Here is a 22,941-nt window from a genome sequence, read left to right as displayed (position 1 = left end):
GTCAATGAGAGTCTTATTTGACGGTTGGATCTTGTAGTTTCTAGGAAACTTCCTGGTCTATGCAGATGTGGATTGGGCTTGTCCTTTTTATATTCCTCGGAAGTGCTTTTGGCACCACTAGCTGCATATTTTATTACTATTCAATGGACATGGGCAGAAAATAAAACGCAGGTTCATGATGGTGGATTCTGAGTTTCTGTGGTTCGGAAAGGACTTGTTTATCTGGTCCACTCAGTCCGCGCTGGTCATTAGCACTTACATGCATACAACCTCCATCAGGAGACCAATTGATTTTGGTCTCCTTAGAGAAGTTGCTGCAGAAAATTGTCCATTCCCATACCATTTCTTGACTTGGTGGTGTCCCTTTGCTTGTCCCTTCCCAAGCTTGATGGCTTGTTTTCATTAGTTTTATTCTAAAGTATTTGTTCCCACTTTATGTCAACATAATTAAGTTTTGTTCTTTTCTTAATGCAGCGATTTCACCGAGCATAGAATACCACAAAGTACATTACCATTTACAAAATTCCCTTATTGCGCAAATTACAATTTAGAATTTGAAAATAAATTAACGAAGAATAATGGTGATAATGAGTGTTTGAAATTGATTTCAATTTTATTCATGAATACTTGGTGAGTGTTTGGTGGTGCGATGATATTTTCTGTTTTTAAATATGTTTTATTTAAAAAATATTAAATCAATAATTTTTTAATAATTTTGATAAGCTAATATAGAGAAAATTAAAAAATAAATTATTTTAATATATTTTTAAAAATCATATTTCACCACAATATCAAACATATCATTGAACATAAGTAACTATCTAAGCTTTCTTAACAAATGTTTAAAGCAGATTAAACAAAACTAACATCATCCAATGCTATTCCCTTCCTCTCGTTATGAAGAAACCTATGTTAAATTAATTAGCTAGCTCTTTAATTTTCATGAATAAAATAAAATGTTTAGAAATATAGTGGTTATTTTTTATAATATTTTTTATTTTTTATAATATTTTTTAAATTATTTTTAATATCAGTACATCAAATAAAATTTTAAAAAATTAAAATTTTTAAAAAATACTTTCTAACGCAGAGACAAACTGTCAAAAATTTGAGGCTATTTCCGAGATTGATGGCTGGATGTAAGCAAGTTTTTGGGTGAAAAGCCAAGAAGTTTGATGAATTCAACGTGTGATGGCCGCACACGTGGCCCAAAGAATTTTAATGAATTCAACGTATGGTACCATCACACGTGGCTGGAATCAAGTATGCTTTTAGATTATTCTATTCTCTGGGCCTGGTAGAGTACTGCCAGGGTTTTAGCTGGAGATTAGACTGGGCTTGAAAGTTGGGCTTAATACCAATTGTATTGAAGCATGTTTTTCCCTCAGATTATTTTTTTTAGTTTAAATCCAAATGACTGCATTTCCCCTCCTCTCGGGAAAAACAAATATATATACATTCAACCATATAGTCTGGGAAACGGGGAATCTGCCCATAGGATACAAGGGTATGATGATTCAAAGCTTCTTTTTTTTTTTCATTGCAGTCAAAATATTATTTGTTAAAAAATTAATATAAGTTATTAATTTATTTTTTAAATAATTGATAGCAATAATATATAAAAATTAAATATTAGTCAGTTTTTTTTTCTAGATATAAGTTATTAATTTATTTTTTAAATAATTGATAGCAATAATATATAAAAATTAAATATTAGTCAGTTTTTTTCTAGATATAAGTTATTAAATTTTATTTATAAACTTGACAATTACTTTTTCAATCCTTAATTAATTAATAATAAAATAACAAGTGATTCAATAATCTTAGAATTACTAACACAACATATTGAAGCACTCTGTGTCTACATTTAAAAAATAACAAGTTCTTCATATAATTTTTAGTTGTCTCACTACCAAACCTCTTAGCTAAGAAAATATAAGTCCAAAAAATTTAATTTTTGTTAGTTACCCATTAAAACTGAAATTCAAAATTCTCAAACTTTCACGAAAGAGAAGAAGAAAAGTGAAATAACCCCAAATAATTTATTATTTAGAAAATTAAAAAAAAAACTGATATTAAAAATTCAAGAATCAAATCTATCCTGAAATTAAAACAAGAAATGTGTGTGTACAGAGAGAGAGAGGGTCAATACAAGTAAATCAAGACAAAAGAATATGCAAGAAAATGACAAGAAAAAAAAAACAAGATAGAAACTGTTGAGATACATAAGCATTAAGTTATGGTTTTTTTTTTTGTAAGATATATATTGTTATATTAATATTTTAATATAAAGAATATTTTGAAAAAACATTAAGGGGGCAATTTGCCTCCTTTTATTTTCAGGTGGCTTTACCTTTATATGTTGATATTAAAAATTAAATTTAAAATATAAAAAAATATTATTTTAATAATTTTATAAATAAAATCACTACTGTAATGTAAAATTTACAATTAAAATGAGAATAAGAGACCATCGTTCGCAACTCTATTTGCTTATCCAAGAGCCCAAAGAAAGGGAACTCATCATGAGCATCAGGAAAAACTACTCCCCTACATTTACTTTTTAGATGTGAACATTTTTCGGTTCTCTTATATATTTATAAAAAAAACACAATCAAATTGGAAATATATATATATATACATATATATATATATATATTTCAAAATGGACTAAATCATTAGTTTAAATTGATCAATTTCAGATGGGTCTGAGTTAAAAAAAAAATGTAAAACTTATCTAATTTTTTATAAGCTTTTTGTCTGGGCTTTCATCTTTTACTTGGACTGTTTAAATTTGCTTTCTATGGCTAAAATTAAGTTTTCCCTTGAATTAGTATCCCCTTCTCTGTTATAGGAAATCTGGGATTCTTGGATAACCAATTAACTCAGCTGGGATTCTTGAATATATAACCAACAAGTTAGCTATGAGACTTGATTCACATTTGTACAATATAAACTTTGGTGGAGGCTTAAATAAAACTTTGATTCACATTTGTTCAATATATATGCGTGCTATATAGTAATAATTTTATTCAAGATTTATTCCTGTATAGTATTTTATTGATTTTTTAATTTCATGTTCTTGGAACTCATTTTAACATATTTTTTTAAAAAAAATAAAATCTGCAGGGATACTTTTAGGGGCGTATGAGGATATATTTATGTTTTTTTTTAAATTAAAAATAAAATATCATTATGCTGGTGAAAAAGAATCAGATCATATTTTTCTCCTTCGTCTTCCCAAACTCCTCCTACCGGTTAAATCTACTTCATAATACTCACTGAAAATATTTTTCAGACCTTCATATTTGCAACAGTAATAGAATTCCAAGTGAAGAAAACTTTACGTCAAATTCACCTGCTGAATAAGTTGCATTCATGAAGGGGACAGTACTGGGGCCTCTGCTAGGCTTTCTTCCAGGGTCCATTTTGATTGCCTTGACTGAAAACCTAGGACTGTATACCATTTCTCTTATTCTCTAAGGAACTTCCAAGAAAGAGCGGATTTGCATACTCTACTAATGATTATAGGCTAGCTAGTATAAATTTCTGAATTAATTTGACGCATGCAAATTGGACGAAGGTCAGATATGAGAAGAACGACGAAAGAAAAACACAGCAGAAGAGATTTCTTGGCAACTTCTCGAGCTTGAAGAGTCCCTCTTTAGAAACTCCAAGAAATTAATTCTTTGCTTAATCCCTTTTTTAATTATTAATTGTTAGATTACCGTGGGACTATGCATGCACTTGGCCAAGTAGCTTTTATAGAAATGACATGCCCCATTTACACCAAACCTGATTGTGTTGTCCCCACGTAAAAGGGCATAAAGTATGATTAATTCAAGGTTAAAAGGCCAGTCAACTATAAATTGATAGCTTAGAAAAATATTTTTGAACCTCGTTTTTCAAAAACTTACTCTATCACGACATTTCACATGAATAACTATGGTGCGGTTCCATACGTGCACCTAATTCTGCTGTATATGGTTCTAGATTCTATTGCCTCATCTTTCCTTTCTTTTTTTTCTTTCTTTTCCTCCTTTTACTTGAGAAGGTTTGTTTAAGAAATCAATTTTATAAGCAAGCTATGCAATCTGAATCGTTGGCAACCTGGTCATTTGATAGATTAGTTAATGTTTAAAATAACTACCCTAATGAGTAATGTTGATATTTTCCTAATTCATTGTTAGGGCATACAAGTGACTCCATTGTATAGAGCAAGTGGTCGTCAGGAGTCGGTATGGTCCTGCCCTACTTTGAGTGTAATATGAATGCGGTTAGTTTTTCCCTTTTTGGGGTTGGGGGATGTTATTCAAAAATAGTTATAAGATTCATCATGTTTTATAGATTAATTCGATAATTTATTAACCGAAACCTGACTTTCAATCTAATTAATTGAAGGAAAAAATTAGATTAATTGAAGTTAATCCATTTGATTCATAATTTAAATCTTATACCACTTCATTTTAAATTTGAGTCTGGTAAATATGCTATGAAATAATATTGATAACACCTTGGTTGGTGATAGGATAAACTTTTTTTTATAATTGGGTTTTTTTTTTGTAAGTCATTTACAGGTGTGGCACAATCTCTTTTTTATTTTTGTAATTATAGCTAATATACAAATTCATGATAAATAATTGAGTTAAAAGTTAAAACCTATTTCCCTCGAGGAACAACTCAATTTGCCCAACCACCCTTCGTATAATTAGTCATTACTCAGTAGTACTGGTGGCAAATCTAGTAAACAAGATCACCCCACTAGGAAGTAAGAACAAGATTGCGACCATTTGCATTTGTTTACTAGTTACTTATCTGTAGAGCAATTACTTTATAGGCAGTATATGTGTGCAATTCACTCATTCTTTCGTTGTGGATAAAGATCAAGTTGCCATTTCTCTTTCAACTCACTTTATAAAATAAAAATTTATCCCAGGCAGCTCTTCTTTAATTCTCCATGTAATTTGCCAATTATGTCAAATAATTGAAGATGCATACACTTACTCAAAGTTAAATTACATCAACCAGACTGAAAATAATCATTACTATATATTATGTGGTTTGGAAGAAAACCAAGTTGTGTATAAAGTAGAGATGAATAGAGGATAATGAATGAATCAAACAGACATTCAATGCAGAGAGAGTTGTGCAATTTTTCACATTAGACACGTTGTATATATGGGAGACATTTTTTTAAGGAGATTATTGCTTCAAGTATACAGATTCATGCACCCTGCTCAAAAAAAGAGCTCACAATAATATTCCCACGGCCCCATCACCAAACAAGTTGCGAGGAATTTGCATTATCACTCATCTAATGCTTTTAGACAGAAAAATAATGAAACAGGACACAGAACATGACACTTGCCAACATCTTGTGTGTCTTTCTTACATTCTCTGTCTAGCAAAAGCTTTCCTTCTTTTTCTGCTAATCTTGTGAATGCATTATAAATGCAGACTGGATTTTGTAATTTATTGATATTCTCTCTATTTAATTTCATATATGAAATGGAAGCCTCAAAGGATAAACTACCAATAAGTATAATTAAACAGATAAAAGCAAGACACACTCTGAACTCTTTTTAGAAACAAACAATACAAAATACTCATGTTTCTCTATGGGCTGCTGCCTGTCAAATATCTAACTCAATTATAGATTAGATTCTTTGAATATTTGAAGGATGGATCTAGATTTTTGTCTAATTATATATGTTTATGTATTCTTTTTTCCTGGTTTCCATACTGAGGGTTTGATTTGTGGCATGTTAGGGTTATTTTAAAAAAAATAAAAATATGATATTTATATTTGTTTGATTAAAAAATTTATACATTGGATTTCAGATAAGAATCTTTTATTTACAGAGTGTAGTGTGATATTTTTTTTATTGATTTATAATAAGCTTAAGCTTATCTATGAGCTTCAAATAATAAGACTTTATTTCCACAATTAATATTGTTTTCAATTTATATTCAATGAATTAATATTTTTCATTTTAAAAAATATATATGTTTTGTATTGGTTACGCTTTATAAAAGGGGAAAAAAATAAAGAAAGAGGTTAAAGCTCTGATAATATTAGTAGGGCGGCATGACTTTAAAAGAATACTGGCTTAGCATTAATGACACCAACAAGCAAGTTGTGTGTATTATATAATACAAGTTGTTGTTCATGGACAAGTGAACTTGGAATTCAAATAATTCTGGTGGTGGAGGTGCCAAAAGTGACCGCACCATTATTCTGACGATATAAATCTATTTCAAAACAAGAAATTCCGACCATATATATATATATATATATACAAGGCTTGACTGTTGATTGTGGTGCCGGAGCCGGACTGACGGCAACATTGAATGAGACTGGTCACAAAAACTCCAAGATGCAGCTCCCAGTCATTAGTGAGGGCTTTGATGAAGAAACAGTGACAATCCATAGATTTATTTTAAAAAAAAAATTGGGAATCTATTGCGATATAAGCGACCATGTTCTATGAATGGTTAGGCACCAAGGATAAGTGAGTGCAGGGCCGACGCCTAGTCCAGAGATGTGCTATGCAAGGACCACTCTACGGTATTTGTGGTACACTTGGCCCTCTTACGTGATAGGACTTCCATCGTAACTTTGTAGACGAGCAATGATCAATTTAGTGCAAACAAGGACTCAAACTAAGAGCTTGAGTCGTGGCGTCCCTGCCACAAGATAAAAGATAAAAGAAAACTCTAGGTGGATATGTCCAGCGATAACAATTGAACCTTTTTTCTAAAATGAGCAACAAAATCTTAGTTTATCAACGAAAGCAATTGCTTTTCTCTTTAAAAAAAAATTATAAACCAAATCATATTATTATCACCATGACAAAAATGATGAAGATTAGATAAAAAAAAAAACTCCAACAATGTAATATGTTGTATAATAAAATCAAAAAATTTGTACATAACATTGTTATGTTAAACCTAGTCCAGTTCAATAAATCAACTGAAAATATTCGAATTAAGTTTGTTTTTAAACCATTTAAAAAAATTAATTTGATTAAATTTAAATGACTCGTTATGTCAACTTTCAACCTAAAGGGCAAAGCCAGGAAATGCTTGAGCTTTTTTTATTTTTCTGGCTCACTTTTGAAAAATTTAAATTTTAAGATTATAAGTTTTAGAATAAAAATTCTAATCTTGCTCATCCTAAAAAAAAAAAAAAAACTTGGTTTTGCCCTTGAGTATAGGTGACTGACCAAATTTTTTAAAAAATATTTATTTAAAATAATATTATTTTAATTTTTTATTTAAAATAACAATCATTTTATTAAAAAATCCAAATAAGCTTGGATCAACTTGCTAATTCATGGCTTGACCCTCCCAACCAGCTGTAACCTTAGTATTAGATTGAGATGAGTTCTATAGCTATGCTATCATGTTGAGGCCAAGGGCGGATCGTTGATACATTTTTTTAGAGGCCCAAGAATATCATTGGAAAAAATAAATATTCTTAAAGTATCATAATGAAAAATAACTAATTTACAGGGATTAATAAAATTGCACATTCGTAAATTTTGAGGGGCAAGGGCCCTTCAACTCAGCACCACACGCCGCCCATGATGGCGACGGTGACAGCCGACATTACAGTAGGAGAAATTTCTTTATTTGTTTGTTTATAAATCGTTATTAATATTTTCTTCATTTAAGTCTTATATTCCCAATTAATAGTTTTATATAAATAAGAATTTAATATATTAATTATATTATTTAATCTATGATATTTATAGTTATTTGAGTTTTAGATATTTATACAGGAATGATTGTTTTATAATACCTGTAATAAAAGTTTAAAATCTTGTTTCATTTTGGATGTTGACCTTTATCCAACAGTGAAAGGCGTGACATAAAGGTTGATTTCTAGTCTTTTGGCGCACCTTATCTATTTAGATTAAATTTAGTTTTTATAAAACAAAAAAAAAATCCTTTCATATATTTTATAAGCGATTAAATCACTTTATTATTTATCATATTTTTTATACTAATTTTTAGTTTTTATTAATTCCAAATTATTATTATTATTATTATTAAACATTTAAAAATATGTTTACTCTATTAGATTTACAACTAATAAAGACAACAGTAAAAAAAAAATTATTAGAATTTGGAATTTAAGGAATACATTAAAGGAAAAAAAAAAACATAAATATGAAGGGGAAATTAAAATTAAGATATCATGATTAGATGCATACAACACACTTAAATTTATTTTTTATTTTTAATGAGCTTGAGTTCAAAACTCGTCAAAGATTTTTTTAAAATTTCATGTGATTTTTTTAATATTTTATATTAAATATTTATTATTTTATATTGATAACAAGTGATATGTTTGATAAATTAAGTAATTGATATTAATTACCAGTGATTTGTGTCATCAAATATCATTTATCATTGTCATATTTATTGATTACGGGATTTATCAAACATGATCACTTGTTATGTTTCAATATCTCTGCATTAAAAGAGAGAGAAAACGAATTAAGAAGAAAAAAAAAAAAAACAGAAGGAAAAAATAATTAATATTATCTATAGATTGTTGCCCCCTTGCAAAATTAGTTAACATCCTCGAATAAATTTCAACATTAATACTCCTTGTTTATATCCTCCTCGTTCGGGTTCTTCGAAACTTCTCATAGGTAGCCGTGGGATCTCCCTTATGTAATAAATTCCTTTGAAAATTAAATGGTTATCTCCATCAACCTGCAGCAACCCTTTCTTTTTGGAGGACTTTCAAAATTCAACCATTTCCATTAATAAGTTTCTTGTCTTCTTTATGACCTTGAAAGGTTTCAAGAAATCTCACGAAAGGGGGGCTGTATCTGCTCCACGTTATCAATGTACAGTATCATCTGTGTAACATATTTCATGAATCCTTCACATCGTGTCCTCTTTAATGCCAGTCTTTTCAGATTTAAATTGTCACAAGAAACCCTGACTTTAATACTTTCATGTGCGCATCATTTCATCGATAATTAACGATTAGAGGCGGAGATTTGTCTAAGATTACCGATTGGTTTTAAATACGTCAAGTAATTAATTTCACATGAATCCTCCTCTAATTTCTTGATAGTGTGCCGAACTCTTAACACCATCCTTGTTTATGCCGTAATGAAGAGGTACTGCTGTATGTTAATTGAATTCCTGTCATGGTTTTGTTGGTTAAATTTATGTGATTTGGATATGAATTTGTCCGATCTAGCTGGCTACCATTTTTTTCTTCTCCCTCTCTCCGAGATAATTCTGGCCGAGAGCTCTACTTCCTTTTCCTTTCCTGTCGTTTCTCAGGGACGAGGGACCCAAGTCAGTTCGAGTGGTAAAGAAAAAATAACATCAGAAATGTTTTCGTGATGCACGACAATGTCTAATAAATAAATTAAATGCCTCCACACGCATGTAAAAGCTGCTCCATGGAAGATGCTCGAAATAAAATATTTGGAAACCACAAAAATTAATATCAATTAACACAGACTAATATGAAGAAGTCCTCGTCGTAGGAAAAAAAAAACTCTTAAAAAGAGGATCCAATTGAATTTTGAATCTAAAATCCTCAAATCGTGATCTTTCATCTCATAAAATTTTATCCATGCCCTTTTTCCTCAACTTCAAGTTTTCTTAATTTCATGCTTGAAGTAATAAAAAAGAGTAATTTTCTATACCGGAAAGATCATTAAGACTATGAACTTGATCGTAAGCTATCTCTTATATATATATATATATATATATTGGAGAGAGACAATATACATCACCTAACTAAACAACTATGGAGTACCAGAAAACCACTCAAAATTCAAGATTTGTAGAGCAGTGAAAATCATTCAACTGTCAATGCTAAGCTAAACTGTCCAAGAGCGTAACCAGGAATTTTCCTTGACTAACTTGTATACATAAATTTATTAAGTTAATAATAAAATTTTAATTCAGATTTAAAATATATAAAATTAAAAAGAATTATATTATTACAATTGTATCCTTTCATGTTTTGTGAAATATAATTCATTTATGATCGACTCTAAATCAATATTTTCAGCAAGCTTTCATTCATTGTAAATCATCATAAAATATGCCAAAAATTTATTTTTTATTTTATTATAAAATACAGTTTTAACATGTTTTATTGTTAAAAATGCTTGCTTTGTGGTGGCAATAAAAATAAACAAAGTCAAAACAAGACGAATCAATTTGTCAATCAAATAATAGTGCTACGATTTATTTATTTGAACTAGTTCTTGACATACTTCAGAAATGATAAACATATTTTAAAAGCTTTTATGATGAATCGCATCAATCTAATAATACTCTATTTGAGATCTCAAATAATACATATTTTGTTCATTGAAGTCTTTAGGATAAAATTTCTTAACAAACTTGCAAATAGCATCAACTTTAAATGATTTAACGTTGTCCTTAAGTTCTAAAATAGAATTAAGTATAAGGAGTTTCATTATCCCATAACTGAATCTAGAATTTAATTATTCAAACTAAAAATTTATTGTTAAATTAAATATATCATAATGATAATATTGGTAAACCGTTACTGATTCTTATTATTGATATAAATGACATATAGTATTTTTATACGAAGCATTCATATGTGGTATGTCAATCCCATATTATATGTAAATAAATTGCACATATGTAAGGAAAAAAATCAAATCCAGCATCTCTTTAAGTTCGAAGCAATATTTTATTAGCGGATAAAAAATAAGATATAATTAAATTAATTTTCAAGTTCACAAGTAGGGCTTCTCCATTTTTTTCAAAAAGACAATATTTTCTTTTTTATCTAATAAAAGATAGACTATTTTTATCAAAACTTAATGAAAAATATTCAATTTTCTTAATTAGGATTTCACTAGTATCTTATTTAGATTATTTGCTAATAATAATTTTATCTTTTCAATTATTATTTATCTTTTCTATTTTATAAGAGAATTTATTGTAAAAGCTTATAAATTATCATATAAAATAATTAAATTTTAATAAATGCATTAACAAGATTTAGTTAATTTTTTAAATTTTTTAAATTTTAACCAAACCAAGATTAATAAATTTAATAACATCATACTTTTAATATCATAATATATATTGACTTTGTTTATGTTTATGTGAAATCCAAAATAAATTAATTTATATTTTTTAAAATATTAAAGATACAGGAATGAATATAATTTAATTATTTTTGTTGGGGTTCTCCATATGAAGATATTCTTATTAATTCGTTGGATTAAAAAATAGATTATTTATATAAAAAATTAACAAAAAAATTCAATATTTTAATTATTTTATTATTTGGTGATGTGTTTTGGTTGTTTGTTAAGAATATTTTATAATTTTAAATAATATTAGAGGGGAATAATAATGGTAAATCAGAATTATTTTTTTTATGAGAATATATTTAAAAAAATTTAAGATTCACTATCACTGAAAAAACGTTTTTTCAGAAACTATTCAAACTATCAATTATTGCATATAAAGGTTAGGATTTATTTTTTTCACCTGGGATACAGCCCCCTCAGCCTTGAATACTCCTCCGCCCGTGCCCACAAGTTCGGGTGACATCGGCAAGGTGATGACATAAACAAGCGATTATGGGACCACCCCCGCCGCCGTACGTCACAAAACTCACGTGCATAAAAAACTCTAAACCTTCCTTATCTGGTCCTCCTAATTACTAACAAAATCAAGAACACCACCCCAAATCTTGTACTGCATTGCTTGCTTTTTACTATTAAATACTCTATAATCCTTTATGTACTAGAGCTTATTTTATCATTTCAATTATTTAAATCTTTGCCAGGGTTTTTTTTAATTATTTCTTTGTTCAAATCGCTCCCTTTTTTGCTGGTATATAAAGGGTTAGTGAGGTGATGAAAATTTTCAAGACAAAAACTTAGTTGCCAATTAGGAACAAGTGCAACCAAACCCACAAGTCACAGACCATCAATTGATTGTCCGATCAAAAATCCCAGATGCAGTCTTCTTTGTTTTACCATGATCAATACCTAAATTCTGACTTCTCCCCTGAATGTTCTTTTGGTTCTTTACATTCATTTTCATGGGATGAACTTCTTTTCCAGAGCAATTCACTTCCTTTTAACACTAATGACTCGGAGGAAATGATCCTTTTTAATGCTTTAGCCAATGGAGCGCCCAAGGAATCCTCAGAATCTAATTCCTCAAGTGGAATTAAGGAAGAGGAAGTGACTTCAAATGCGAAAGAAGAGGAGGAGGCTAAGAGAGAGAAATCTTACAGAGGGGTTAGAAGGCGGCCATGGGGGAAGTATGCTGCAGAGATAAGGGATTCTACAAGGAATGGCATCAGGGTTTGGCTAGGGACCTTTGATAGTGCAGAGGCAGCTGCTTTGGCATATGATCAAGCAGCATTTTCCATGCGGGGTTCGACGGCTGTTCTCAATTTTCCTGTGGAGATGGTGAGAGAGTCACTTCAAGACATGAATTATAGATGTGAAGATGGGTGTTCGCCTGTGGAAGCACTGAAGAGGAAACACTCTATGAGAAGAAAATCAAAGAGTCGGAAAACTAAAGTAAATCAAGTACCTCATTCTAGGCCACAAAATGTGGTGGTTTTGGAGGATTTGGGAGCTGACTACCTGGAAGAGCTTCTGAATTCATGTGACAGTTCTAATTCTTGGTGAATTCAGACCGTTAGCATCTCCTTAATTCCTTTATTTGTCAATAATTTTCTTCTTTTCAGACCTTCGGTTTTTTTTTTTTTTTTCCAAAGTTGAGGAGAGGGGTATGTCGTGGCATGAGTTTTTTTATCCCTTCTTGTTAATCCTAATTTTTAAACACCACGTAAAGTTTGTTTCTTTTCCATTTACTAGAAGGCCGATTGAACCATGGGCTGCATAGTGGATATAATACTCATCTCTGATCTCTCTTAATCTACTTTATTTCTAACGTAAGCAACATTCTCTCTATAAAGTGGAAAAATGATGGAATGTTAAAAAAAAAAAAAAAAAAACACCCCAGCACAATTGCTTCATCTCCTCTCCATCAATTACTGCAGTTTAAAGGCCAGCAAACAAACAAAAAATGACTCCAAAGTCCAAACAAAGCAAGCATAAAAAATCTCTTTCCTTTTATGACCAACTTGTTCATTTAAGATCCAAGCTTGTGTTAATTAAGTGGCCATTTTATGGACCAGTTTGTCAAAATCAAAGATCTGATACTGTATGTTGATCACTAAAGTGAACCTATGTGACGACTTTTCCCTCTCAACTCCCATCGTTTACTTCAACCTGGTCGAAAAGAAACCAATGTGCCCTACACGCTACTAGTTTTGGTAGCGAGGTGTGTGTGTCTATATATATATAGTTTGTTTTTGTGTGTGTGTGTGTGTGTGTTTGTTTGCTCTGGTTTCCCTACCCCATTGGACATAACGGTGCTTTTCTCAATCATATAATTTTTCTTTGCTCATCTTTGATTGTGGGAGCAGTTCTTACATGTTCGTCACAAGTAAAAATGAAACAGGAAATAGTCTCCAGCCAAATAAGGAGTGTTGCCTTTAGTTAGTGCATGTGAACAAGATTATGTTGTGAAATGTGTTCGATAGTTCAAAATATCATACAAATTGTTTTATAAATTATAGCACGTACATTCTTTTGGTGAAAAAAGAAAAATTGATACAAGATTTTTCTCTCAAATATTAGACTACTATAGCTATTATATGCCCTTCTGCGTGGATTGTGCAGTGAGTTAACATAACTATGCTGGTGAAAATTATTGCCTGTATATGATTTAAAAAAAAATAATTAGAATCAATACATTGAATTAAAGGGAGGAAGACTGGAAATAGGATGAAAACAAAGCTGAGCTTAAGGATGCCCAGGATCGTAGCAAGCCATACAGGATTTTAAGCTATGCCACTACGGACGACAAATAAACCAAAACAAAGATGATATAATCGGGTGGGTCACCGCCGGATCATGAAATCTGCAGCTAGCAATTGAGATGGTACCAAAACTTTATAATCAGATTAGCTGACTTCGTTCTGACGTCTCGTTAATACAGGCCAGAAGCAGCAAATTATTGTGAATGGCAATAAGAACTTCAAACCATTGCTATCTTCTTTTCTTTTCTTTTCTTTTCTTTTATTAAAAAAACGATAACTTTATTTAGATATTTTGTAACCAGTAAAAAAAAATAGCTATACAAAAGAGACCATTGCTATCATCTATTAACAAAAATTAATGGAGGAGGGGAAATCTTTGTTCCCCTCCTCACAAATTACTCTTTATTGAAACAATAATTTATTTTTTATTTTATTATTTATTTATTTAATCTCATTCTTTAATATTAAATTTATTAAAAATTAAATTTTATAATTTATTTTTATTTACTTAAGTTATCTTAGTCCCATAGTCAAAATTATAGATTTTATAGGTTAATCCAATTGACTAAGGTTTTTTAGGTTATTTTTTATAGTTGATTTTTTTTTAATTTTATCATTTAATATGCAAGTTAACTTGGTTTTTTTAAAAAAAAAAATCAATTTGACCATTCAATGTTAGATTGACTGAGAATCGAGTTTCATAATTTATTTTTATATGCTCTATATTGATTATTTCAGTCTCATGATGCAAGTTTAATAGGTTAACCCGGGTTGACTCGAGTCTTTTTATTTATATTTTTTTATTGATTTTTTTATTTTATTTTTTAATATTTAATTGATTAAGATTTGGGCTTTAATATATATTTTTTATTCGCTTTCTACATGGTTATCATGAATTCATTACTCGCATCATGAATTTTACAAATTAGCATGGATTGACTCATGTTAGTCCAATATATTATTGTCTTAATATAAAATATGTTTTTCTTGAATTTTTTTAATTAAACTATTTTTTTGTCAAAGTTGCTTTTAGATTTGTTTAGCCAATCAAGTTTTCATACACAATTTTATTTTTATTTTTTCATTCTTGAAAACACGTTAATAATGTAACATTTAAAAAAAAAATTGACACATACATATCACGGTAAATTTAGTTCAAACTAAAATTTGGAGGATTCAATATAAATATTTTCATCTTAAACTTAAGGATATTGATTAAGATAGCGATCCACTAGCTAATTTACTTAAATTTCAAGTAAATCAAATCTAGTGAGACCCAAAAACTAACATGGCATTGCCCTTTTTTAGTTTATTTGAAGAAAAGCCTAAGCCCAAAGGGCGTGCGGAAGGACCCAAAATGTACAGTTTGTGGCAAAAGGATACTCCCATGAACGCTTATAACAGTAAGGTAAATTATCTCTCGTTCAAATCAGGAAAGAAAATAAAAGTACACTACTGATCAGAGTAGGAGCTGTAGAAATTCATTCAGACAAAAAGAAAGAAAAATAACAATATAGAAGGAAAAGTTATTATACAAACCGGATCTGCGTAGATCAAATCAGTTTTGGTTACTTCAGTAGAATTCTTTAGTTGGTAAAGTTTTCAGAAGAATTTCAATATGAACAAAAATCTGAAGGGCAATAGGGTGCCCCTTTATTATATTTTATTTTTATGATTTTCATGATTTAATTTTTTTAACACATAAAAATGATAAAAATACCAAAATTATTAAAATTAACTAAATTGATTTGATTGAAAAGATTTTTTTTGGATTTTTCTAAATCTTTTTCAAAATATATCTATAAAAATTGGGGTAAAGATATTGGGTTATAATGTATAAATAAAAAATCATATATTAATCACTTCTATTACCTATTAAAGACACCATTTTAGGATACTTAATGATAGTTCATATATATTGTTTCTGCATAAAAATATAATTAACACACAACATAATTGTAATGAGAAAAATATTTTATCATAAAAATATTTTACACATAATAAAGATAAACTCAACTATTAAATGGTTCTATTATTCATTTATAAGAGCTAATGATTAAGCCCGATGATGATTTATTTATCCTAATTTGATTTTTGAGTAATAAAAATAATTAATGTGAAATCAAAATAAAAATTACAAAGACAGTGATGTCAAAAAACCATATCAACTTAACAATTTAAAATTTTAGATAAAGTCTCAAGATATAATTTATATTATTCTCTAACACTCTTTTAAAGTAAAAACCCTTTGAATTTGAAACTTGTACAAGCCTATATTACTTTGTGCTTGATTTTTATCAAATAAATAAAAATGTTGAGATTCGAATTCATGACCACTTGGTTATTAAAGCTCTGATATCATGTTAAAGAACCATCTCAATCCAATAATTTAAACTTTTAGATAAAGTCTCAAGATATGATTTATATTATTCTCTAATAAATGAGGTAAGAGTTCTAAAAAAAGTATTTATACATTATAAAGTCATATATTAAAAAATTCCATTATATTTTTGGTCAACGACAATTTATATATTATAGGTTGATACATAAATAATAAAGCCCTTAATACATAAATAAATTTCAAGAAAAATAAAATAATTATAATGTAGTTTATCTTTAGAAAATTGGTTTGAAAAATATTTTTACACATAACAAGGTCATGCACCAAGTAATCTCATTATCTTTTCTGTTGACTTTTAAAGATAAAATACATTAATAGTTCATTTATTTTAGGTTGACATGCAAGCATAGTTTTAAAACCTGGCCCGGCCCGGCGGGTTGACCCGGGACCCGTCCGACCCGGGGCTGGAACTGGGCCGGGTTGATGAAAAAATAAGATGAGCCATGACCCGGCGTGACCCGGCCAACCCGTTGGGTTGACCCGGAAACCCGGACGACCCGACAAAACCCGGTTGCAACCCGTTGACTTTTGTTTGTTTGTTTTTTTTTACTAAAACGATGTTGTTTTGAATTTTTTTTAAAATAGAAATTGACCCGGCCGACCTAGTCAAAACCCGGTGACCCGGTCAAAACTCGGAACCCGGGCCTTAAACCGGGCCGGGTTTAAAAACTATGCATGCAAGTGATAAAACTCTCAATACATAAAAAAATTACATATTAAAAAAACTAAACATGCGATATAAAAAATTAAGAATAACATCAACATGACAGTAAGTCAACAACAACATTAGCATATAAAATGACATTACACACAGATAAAATGACAATTTAAAAATAATGTTAACGCATATATAAAAAATGATAACACATCATAAAGAATAAAAAAACATAACAACTCCAAAACGTCATCAACATATCAATTTTACAATATTTTCAATCAATTTTACATCATAATGAATGAAATAAAAATATTAACAATAATCAATATTTTGTCACAAAAATTCAACAATAAGTTAAAAATTATTTTAAAAATCATTAATATTAGAAATTCACTTTTCAAAGTTGTCAGAAGTGCTAGGAGAAGCTAGAAAATGGTTAGAATAGTGTTCGAACATGGTGGCTTATGGTAAACACAAATTGTGGAGGCGCAAGGCTATAACAAATTATTTATACCACCAATGAATGGTGGAGGCACGTCTATAGCAGGGTCAGGTGTGAGCCTTGTTCCTCTTCCCTTCTACACTAATGGTAAGCTTCAACATCTCTTATGGAAAGAGATCGGGTTGTCCAAAGTTTCAATCATCTCACTCTTTTTTTCCTCTTTACTACGATTGTTATTGTTGTTGTTGCTGGGTGACTGCTAAAAAAAAATATTACTTTATGGTAATCGGGTTTTATTCTTGTTGATGTGGAGATGATGACTGTTGCCATAAGTTGGGGAGGAATTCGCGAGTTAGAAGAGAGGGAAAAAATGGTTGATTTCAATGTTGATGATGAGCAAGAGGAGGTTGTCAATAGTGGTGGTTGTCATGGAGGTGTTGACAACTAGATACTGATAGAAATGATGTTGATGCTTGCATGGTGATGGAGAGTTGAGAGAGAGATGAGATAAGGGGCTAGGATGTTTTCTTCTTCTTTTTTTTTTCAATTTTTGTTCTTTAACTTTCACTCAAAAAAATTTTCTCTCTCTCTCTCTCTCATGTTTGCTGCAATCTTTTTTAATTAAATTTTATTATCTATTTTTAACTCATCCTCTCTATCTGAAGTTTTTTTTTTCTTTATATTTTTTTCATTAAAATTTTACTCTCTTAAAATTTTCTCTCTCACTCAAATTTTTGCTCCCCTTTATTTTTCTCTTTTATCTTCTTAAACCTTCTCCCATCTTCTACTCTCTTCTCTTTTTTTTTTAATTTTTATTTTTTAACCTTATCATGTATCCTTTAGTTGCTTGGATAAAGGGTTAGAAAAGTTTATATCAATCCCCTATCTCTTCCTTAATTATCACTATGCTCATTAAAAAATTTCATTGATTTTCCTTAATTATCCATGATTTTTTTGCCTTTAATGAAAGCTTATTTGTTGGAGCTAATGACACAACTTACAACCTCTAATATATTATTTGTAAGTATTTCAATATCATCTTATAGATCCTATTAATCAAGCCAATGGACCTATAATCATTGAAGCTTCTATATTTTACAATATTTGAAACTAGCATAATATAGCTAATATTTAAGCCTTTAGGTACTGTGCCTGTACGAAACAATTCTAAGACAATCATAAGTAAGTCAGCATTCAAAAAGCCCCATGTTTTCTCATAAAAGTTGAGATTAAACCTATCTGGACCTTATGCTATTATCCCATCACTATTGAAGATAACATCATGAAGTTCATCAATTGTTATTGTTCGTTCAAAATAATCAGCTTGCCATGAGCTTAATTTCTTGAATCTACTGCTTACCTATTATCGTTCGTTCAAAATAATCAGTCTGCCATGAGCTTAATTTCTTGAATCTATTGCTTACCAATACATAAAGGTCTATGAGTATTTATCTTCATAGATAATTGAAAGAAGTTGAATGCCCCATCCTTCATTTTATTAGGATTAAAGACAAATCCCATTCTGCAGAAGCTATTGGATATGATTTATATTAACACGAAGCCTAGTTGATATATGGAAGAAACTTATGTTGTGATCCTTATGTTTTACCCAGTTTAATCGAGCTATTAACAATTTTTTTGTTGTCATGCCTTTTCTTTTTAATAAGTTTTTAGATTGTATTTAATTAAAAGCATATAATAGAAGAAACATAAATGGAAGATACAAAAACATGTTCATTAAGAGATAAAAACATGGACATAAAATAAATATATATATATAAAACAATTTTAGAGTGATTTTTTATCATTATAAAATAAAAATGACAAATATCATATCCTTTTTATCCTAACCATCTTTTTTTTTTTGGTCAAAATAGCAATCAAATGCTATCTTAATATCTATTAAGATTTCTCATTAAAAATAGATAGAAAAACCTTGACTCCAAGTTAAGTGGTCTTAATGTTATTGTTGAAATTTCCCAATTCATTAATCAATCACTCGAGTCTAACTTATACCGTTCAAGAAATTAATGCAAGCAAATCAAAATAAAAATAAGAAAATTTCAACCATATAATCTAATTTTTCAAAGAGAAGAGGGACATCCAAACATACCTCTTTTAAATTACTAAAAAAAAAAAACTTAGCCAAGAAGAGAGTGTTTAAATTGAGTGCTTTCTTAAGGATAATTGAACTCAAAAGTCAACTGGATCCTAAATTTTTACCCTAACTATAACAATACTTCTACCCTTCATTATGTTCCTATATTTTATTAAAAACCTAATATGAAGTCTATAATTTGTATTAACTTTCAATCATTATAGATAACCGTTATCTTTACACAATAAATGTTATTGTGTTTTTTAAAAAAGTTCTGATATAAATAATGTATTGTAAAATTCAAATACAATTTATCATTTAGAATTTTTTAAATTATAATTTTGATTAAAATATCCATGATGTTAAGCACAAATATTGGTATTGATATGTATTTATGTATGTAAGTAAATAGAACTGATCAATTTGTATCAATAAAGACTATTTATGAAGATAAGTTTGGTACTAGACACGAAAATACACCTCAGGCAGTTTTTCTAACATATATAGCTTTCGTTTAATGCATATCTTAGCTGTCTTTTCAATTTGGCATATGTATCAATGGTACACATCAAACACATACACATACTTTTGAGCTTCATAGTTGTAGTATTTTTTTATAACTGAAGTATGGACACATTTTTTAATAGCTAGCTAGATTTCCATAATGATGCTGGAGATTTCTGGTCATCAACATAGAATAAGATACAAAAATAGAATTAATATAGAAGACACAAATATTTGTAATGATGTATGGGTTTTTGCTATCAACTATTCCCACATTTGCTTGTGAGTAGTCAAGGGTTCATTCTTCAATGTTTACCAAAGAGCTTAACCTAATCTTTCATGGTGTTCTTCATCCATCTAAATATATATAGCTCAAATTAAGGATTCATTAAACATCTACACTAAATCTTTGGAAGGAAGTACATGGAGAGGAGAATGATAGTAGTTGAGATCCTATGTAGCATAATAGCATGCATTTTCGGAAAGCTGCACCATTATTGAACATGTATCTGCCTGCTATAAGTGATGAACTCGATAATAAATAAACTTATAGTATGCTTATAGCATCAGACCGATAAATGAGAACTAGCAGGCTGAAATTTTTGATCTGTAGCAAGGCACATGCACCATGCCTGCGTATCACTTTTGATGACCATTTTAAAACTGTAGCCCACAAATGTTGTGATGGAAACAGATTGTATGATGGTATACAAGCTATTTATCAAAAAGGAAAGGAAAAAAAAGAAGAGAAATTGGTGATCCCAGCTCTCAATTCCTCACATCTGCTTCAAAATGAACTTGGCCGTGAAGCGGAGGACATTATTCACCTAGGAAATCGCTTTCCTTCTTTTGTCCCCGCTCTTAGTAAATTAGCTAGCTATTTTAATTCGGAGAATATGCAGAGGAGAGTCCCCTGTCAATCATTCCCTCTTCATCTTCTGTTATGCCAGATCGTTTGAGTTCTTAATAATTAAAGGGGATGAGATTTCATGATAAATAAATAAAAAAAGTGAAAGCCTAATTGACCAACCTTGTAGCCCATGTTAAATTAATTATAATAAACATTGATCTGGTACTAACACACTATTTTTTTATTTATAAATTAATCAAACACATCTAAATAGACTTAGATTAAAATTTAATCTTATCTTAATTTAGGTAAGATAAAATAAAATTTTAAGCTCGGTCCCCTATAATAAAACCACTTGGTTCTCAAATAAGAAAATAAAAAATTGTCTAGCTCCACTAATGGTTTCAGCTATATGAGAAAAGTTATGATGAGCAGGGAAGTGCCTAGTTAGTATCATTTAATTTAAAGAAACAAAAATAATCAAATTAATTAGCAAATTGTGTATAACTAATGTGTGGGTCCTCATTACACTTGCAAAAATGCAATTTGTAGCTGTAATTTCCCCCCCGAAATGCTCAGTCCTTCCCATCATCATAAAAAATATTCCCTCTATATTGCAATAATTAATGCATGTTTTTTATGATTTTTTCTTGTAATTTATCTTTCGTCTTCGTGCATATTTATATAAGGGCAGGTATTCAGATGATAGCAAACAAGTTAGGTGACCTTAGAAGAAGTTAAAGCACCCAACAACTGATGAAGGATCGATGGATCATTCTTTCTTCAACCACCCAAATCTAGAATTCTCGCCATCATCTCCCTCCAGCTCTCTAGATCTATTGCAGGATGACCTTCTTTTCAACCCTCATGATGATTATTTCTATCTATTCAACTCAAATGACTCTGGAGAGACACTTCCATCTGATGTTCCTTTCACCGAAGCCATAGAATCTGCTACTAGTTTTACCTCCGATGTTCCACCAAATAACAAAACCAACGACTTGTCGGAACTTATTTCCTCGAATGAGATCGAGGAAAAGGAAGCCGCTCCGAATGCTAAAGAAGAAAATCCCGGAAGGGAAAAGACCTATAGAGGGGTCCGAAAGCGGCCGTGGGGAAAATACGCGGCGGAAATAAGAGATTCCACAAGAAATGGAGTGCGAGTTTGGCTAGGCACATTTGATACCGGTGAAACAGCTGCTTTAGCTTATGACCAAGCTGCATTATCCTTGCATGGCTCTAAGGCTGTCCTCAATTTTCCGATTGAGAAAGTGAGAAAATCATTAAGAGAAATGAAAAGTGGTTTAGAAGATCAGTACTGGTGCTCCCCAGCCGAGGCACTGAAGAAGACTCACTCCAAAAGAAGGGCAGGGAGTAGGAAAGGGAAGGGGAAAGGGAACGGGCTAGCAACCAAAGAAGTGGTGGTGTTCGAGGATCTAGGAGCTGATTATTTGGAAGAACTTTTAAGCTCTTGTGAGAGAGGTACCCCTCAATGAATCAGCATCTCCGCCAGGATCTCACTACTGCTGTCTTTTAATTTCCAATTTTATTCTGTATATTTTTCCTTTTTTGTGTGTGATTTTTTGTTTCACTAGGAAAAAAAAAAGAAAAAAAACTGAGAGAATCTAGGAGAAAAAATGTTAGTAAGAAAATCATGATTCTGCTTCTCAAAAATAATACCAAAATAAAACTCAATTAGTTGGGTAATTTCCTTCCAGATATCAGAACAAGATATGAATTTTTTCATACGTTCATATGTTCACAAAAATTCACATTAATATTCTTTGAACAGTTCTATAAACATCATCAATGTTTTTTGAACTTCCGCAATTAATAATGTTCCAAAATAAGATGTTTTTAATTTCCAAATATGGCATGAATAATCTTTTAGCACTGTGAAGTACATTTTAAGTATATATAATTACATCTCTGTTCCTATCAATATAATTGTTCTTAAAAAAAAAAAGAAAACACTACGTTGTAAGTACCTGATGTTGTTCCATTTTAACTTGACCGTGCATAATTATATATATATATATCATACTGGTCTAATTAACGTCCACCGTTCTAAAATGAAAAAAAAAGAAAAAAAAATCTTAAAATGAC

General features: G+C 30.0%; 2 protein-coding genes across 2 annotated transcripts; both read left to right on the top strand.

Moving 5' to 3' along the window:
- Nucleotides 1-11,757: 11,757 nt before the first annotated feature.
- LOC105126734 (ethylene-responsive transcription factor 1B-like) lies at nt 11,758-12,936 on the top strand. Its single transcript, XM_011027692.1, has one exon. It carries the CDS (start codon nt 11,997-11,999, stop codon nt 12,681-12,683), a length of 687 nt encoding a protein of 228 aa, XP_011025994.1. The 5' UTR covers nt 11,758-11,996; the 3' UTR covers nt 12,684-12,936.
- An 8,500-nt stretch (nt 12,937-21,436) lies between these two features.
- Nucleotides 21,437-22,451, top strand: LOC105126733 (ethylene-responsive transcription factor 1B-like). The gene has a single exon (XM_011027691.1). The coding sequence runs from the start codon at nt 21,603-21,605 to the stop codon at nt 22,329-22,331; it is 729 nt and encodes a 242-aa protein (XP_011025993.1). The 5' UTR covers nt 21,437-21,602; the 3' UTR covers nt 22,332-22,451.
- Nucleotides 22,452-22,941: the final 490 nt, after the last annotated feature.

This window comes from Populus euphratica, unplaced genomic scaffold (assembly GCF_000495115.2).
Source record: "Populus euphratica unplaced genomic scaffold, PopEup_1.0 scaffold30.1, whole genome shotgun sequence".
In the NCBI taxonomy this organism is placed as follows: Eukaryota; Viridiplantae; Streptophyta; class Magnoliopsida; order Malpighiales; family Salicaceae; genus Populus; species Populus euphratica.
Note: the sequence above shows the minus strand (reverse complement) of the source record. Positions and strands in the feature narration are given on the sequence as shown.

Excerpts from the sequence above, each read along its gene's own strand:
- LOC105126734 (XM_011027692.1), top strand. The coding sequence starts at position 11,997 with ATGCAGTCTTCTTTGTTTTACCATGATCAATACCTAAATTCTGACTTC.
- LOC105126733 (XM_011027691.1), top strand. The coding sequence starts at position 21,603 with ATGGATCATTCTTTCTTCAACCACCCAAATCTAGAATTCTCGCCATCA.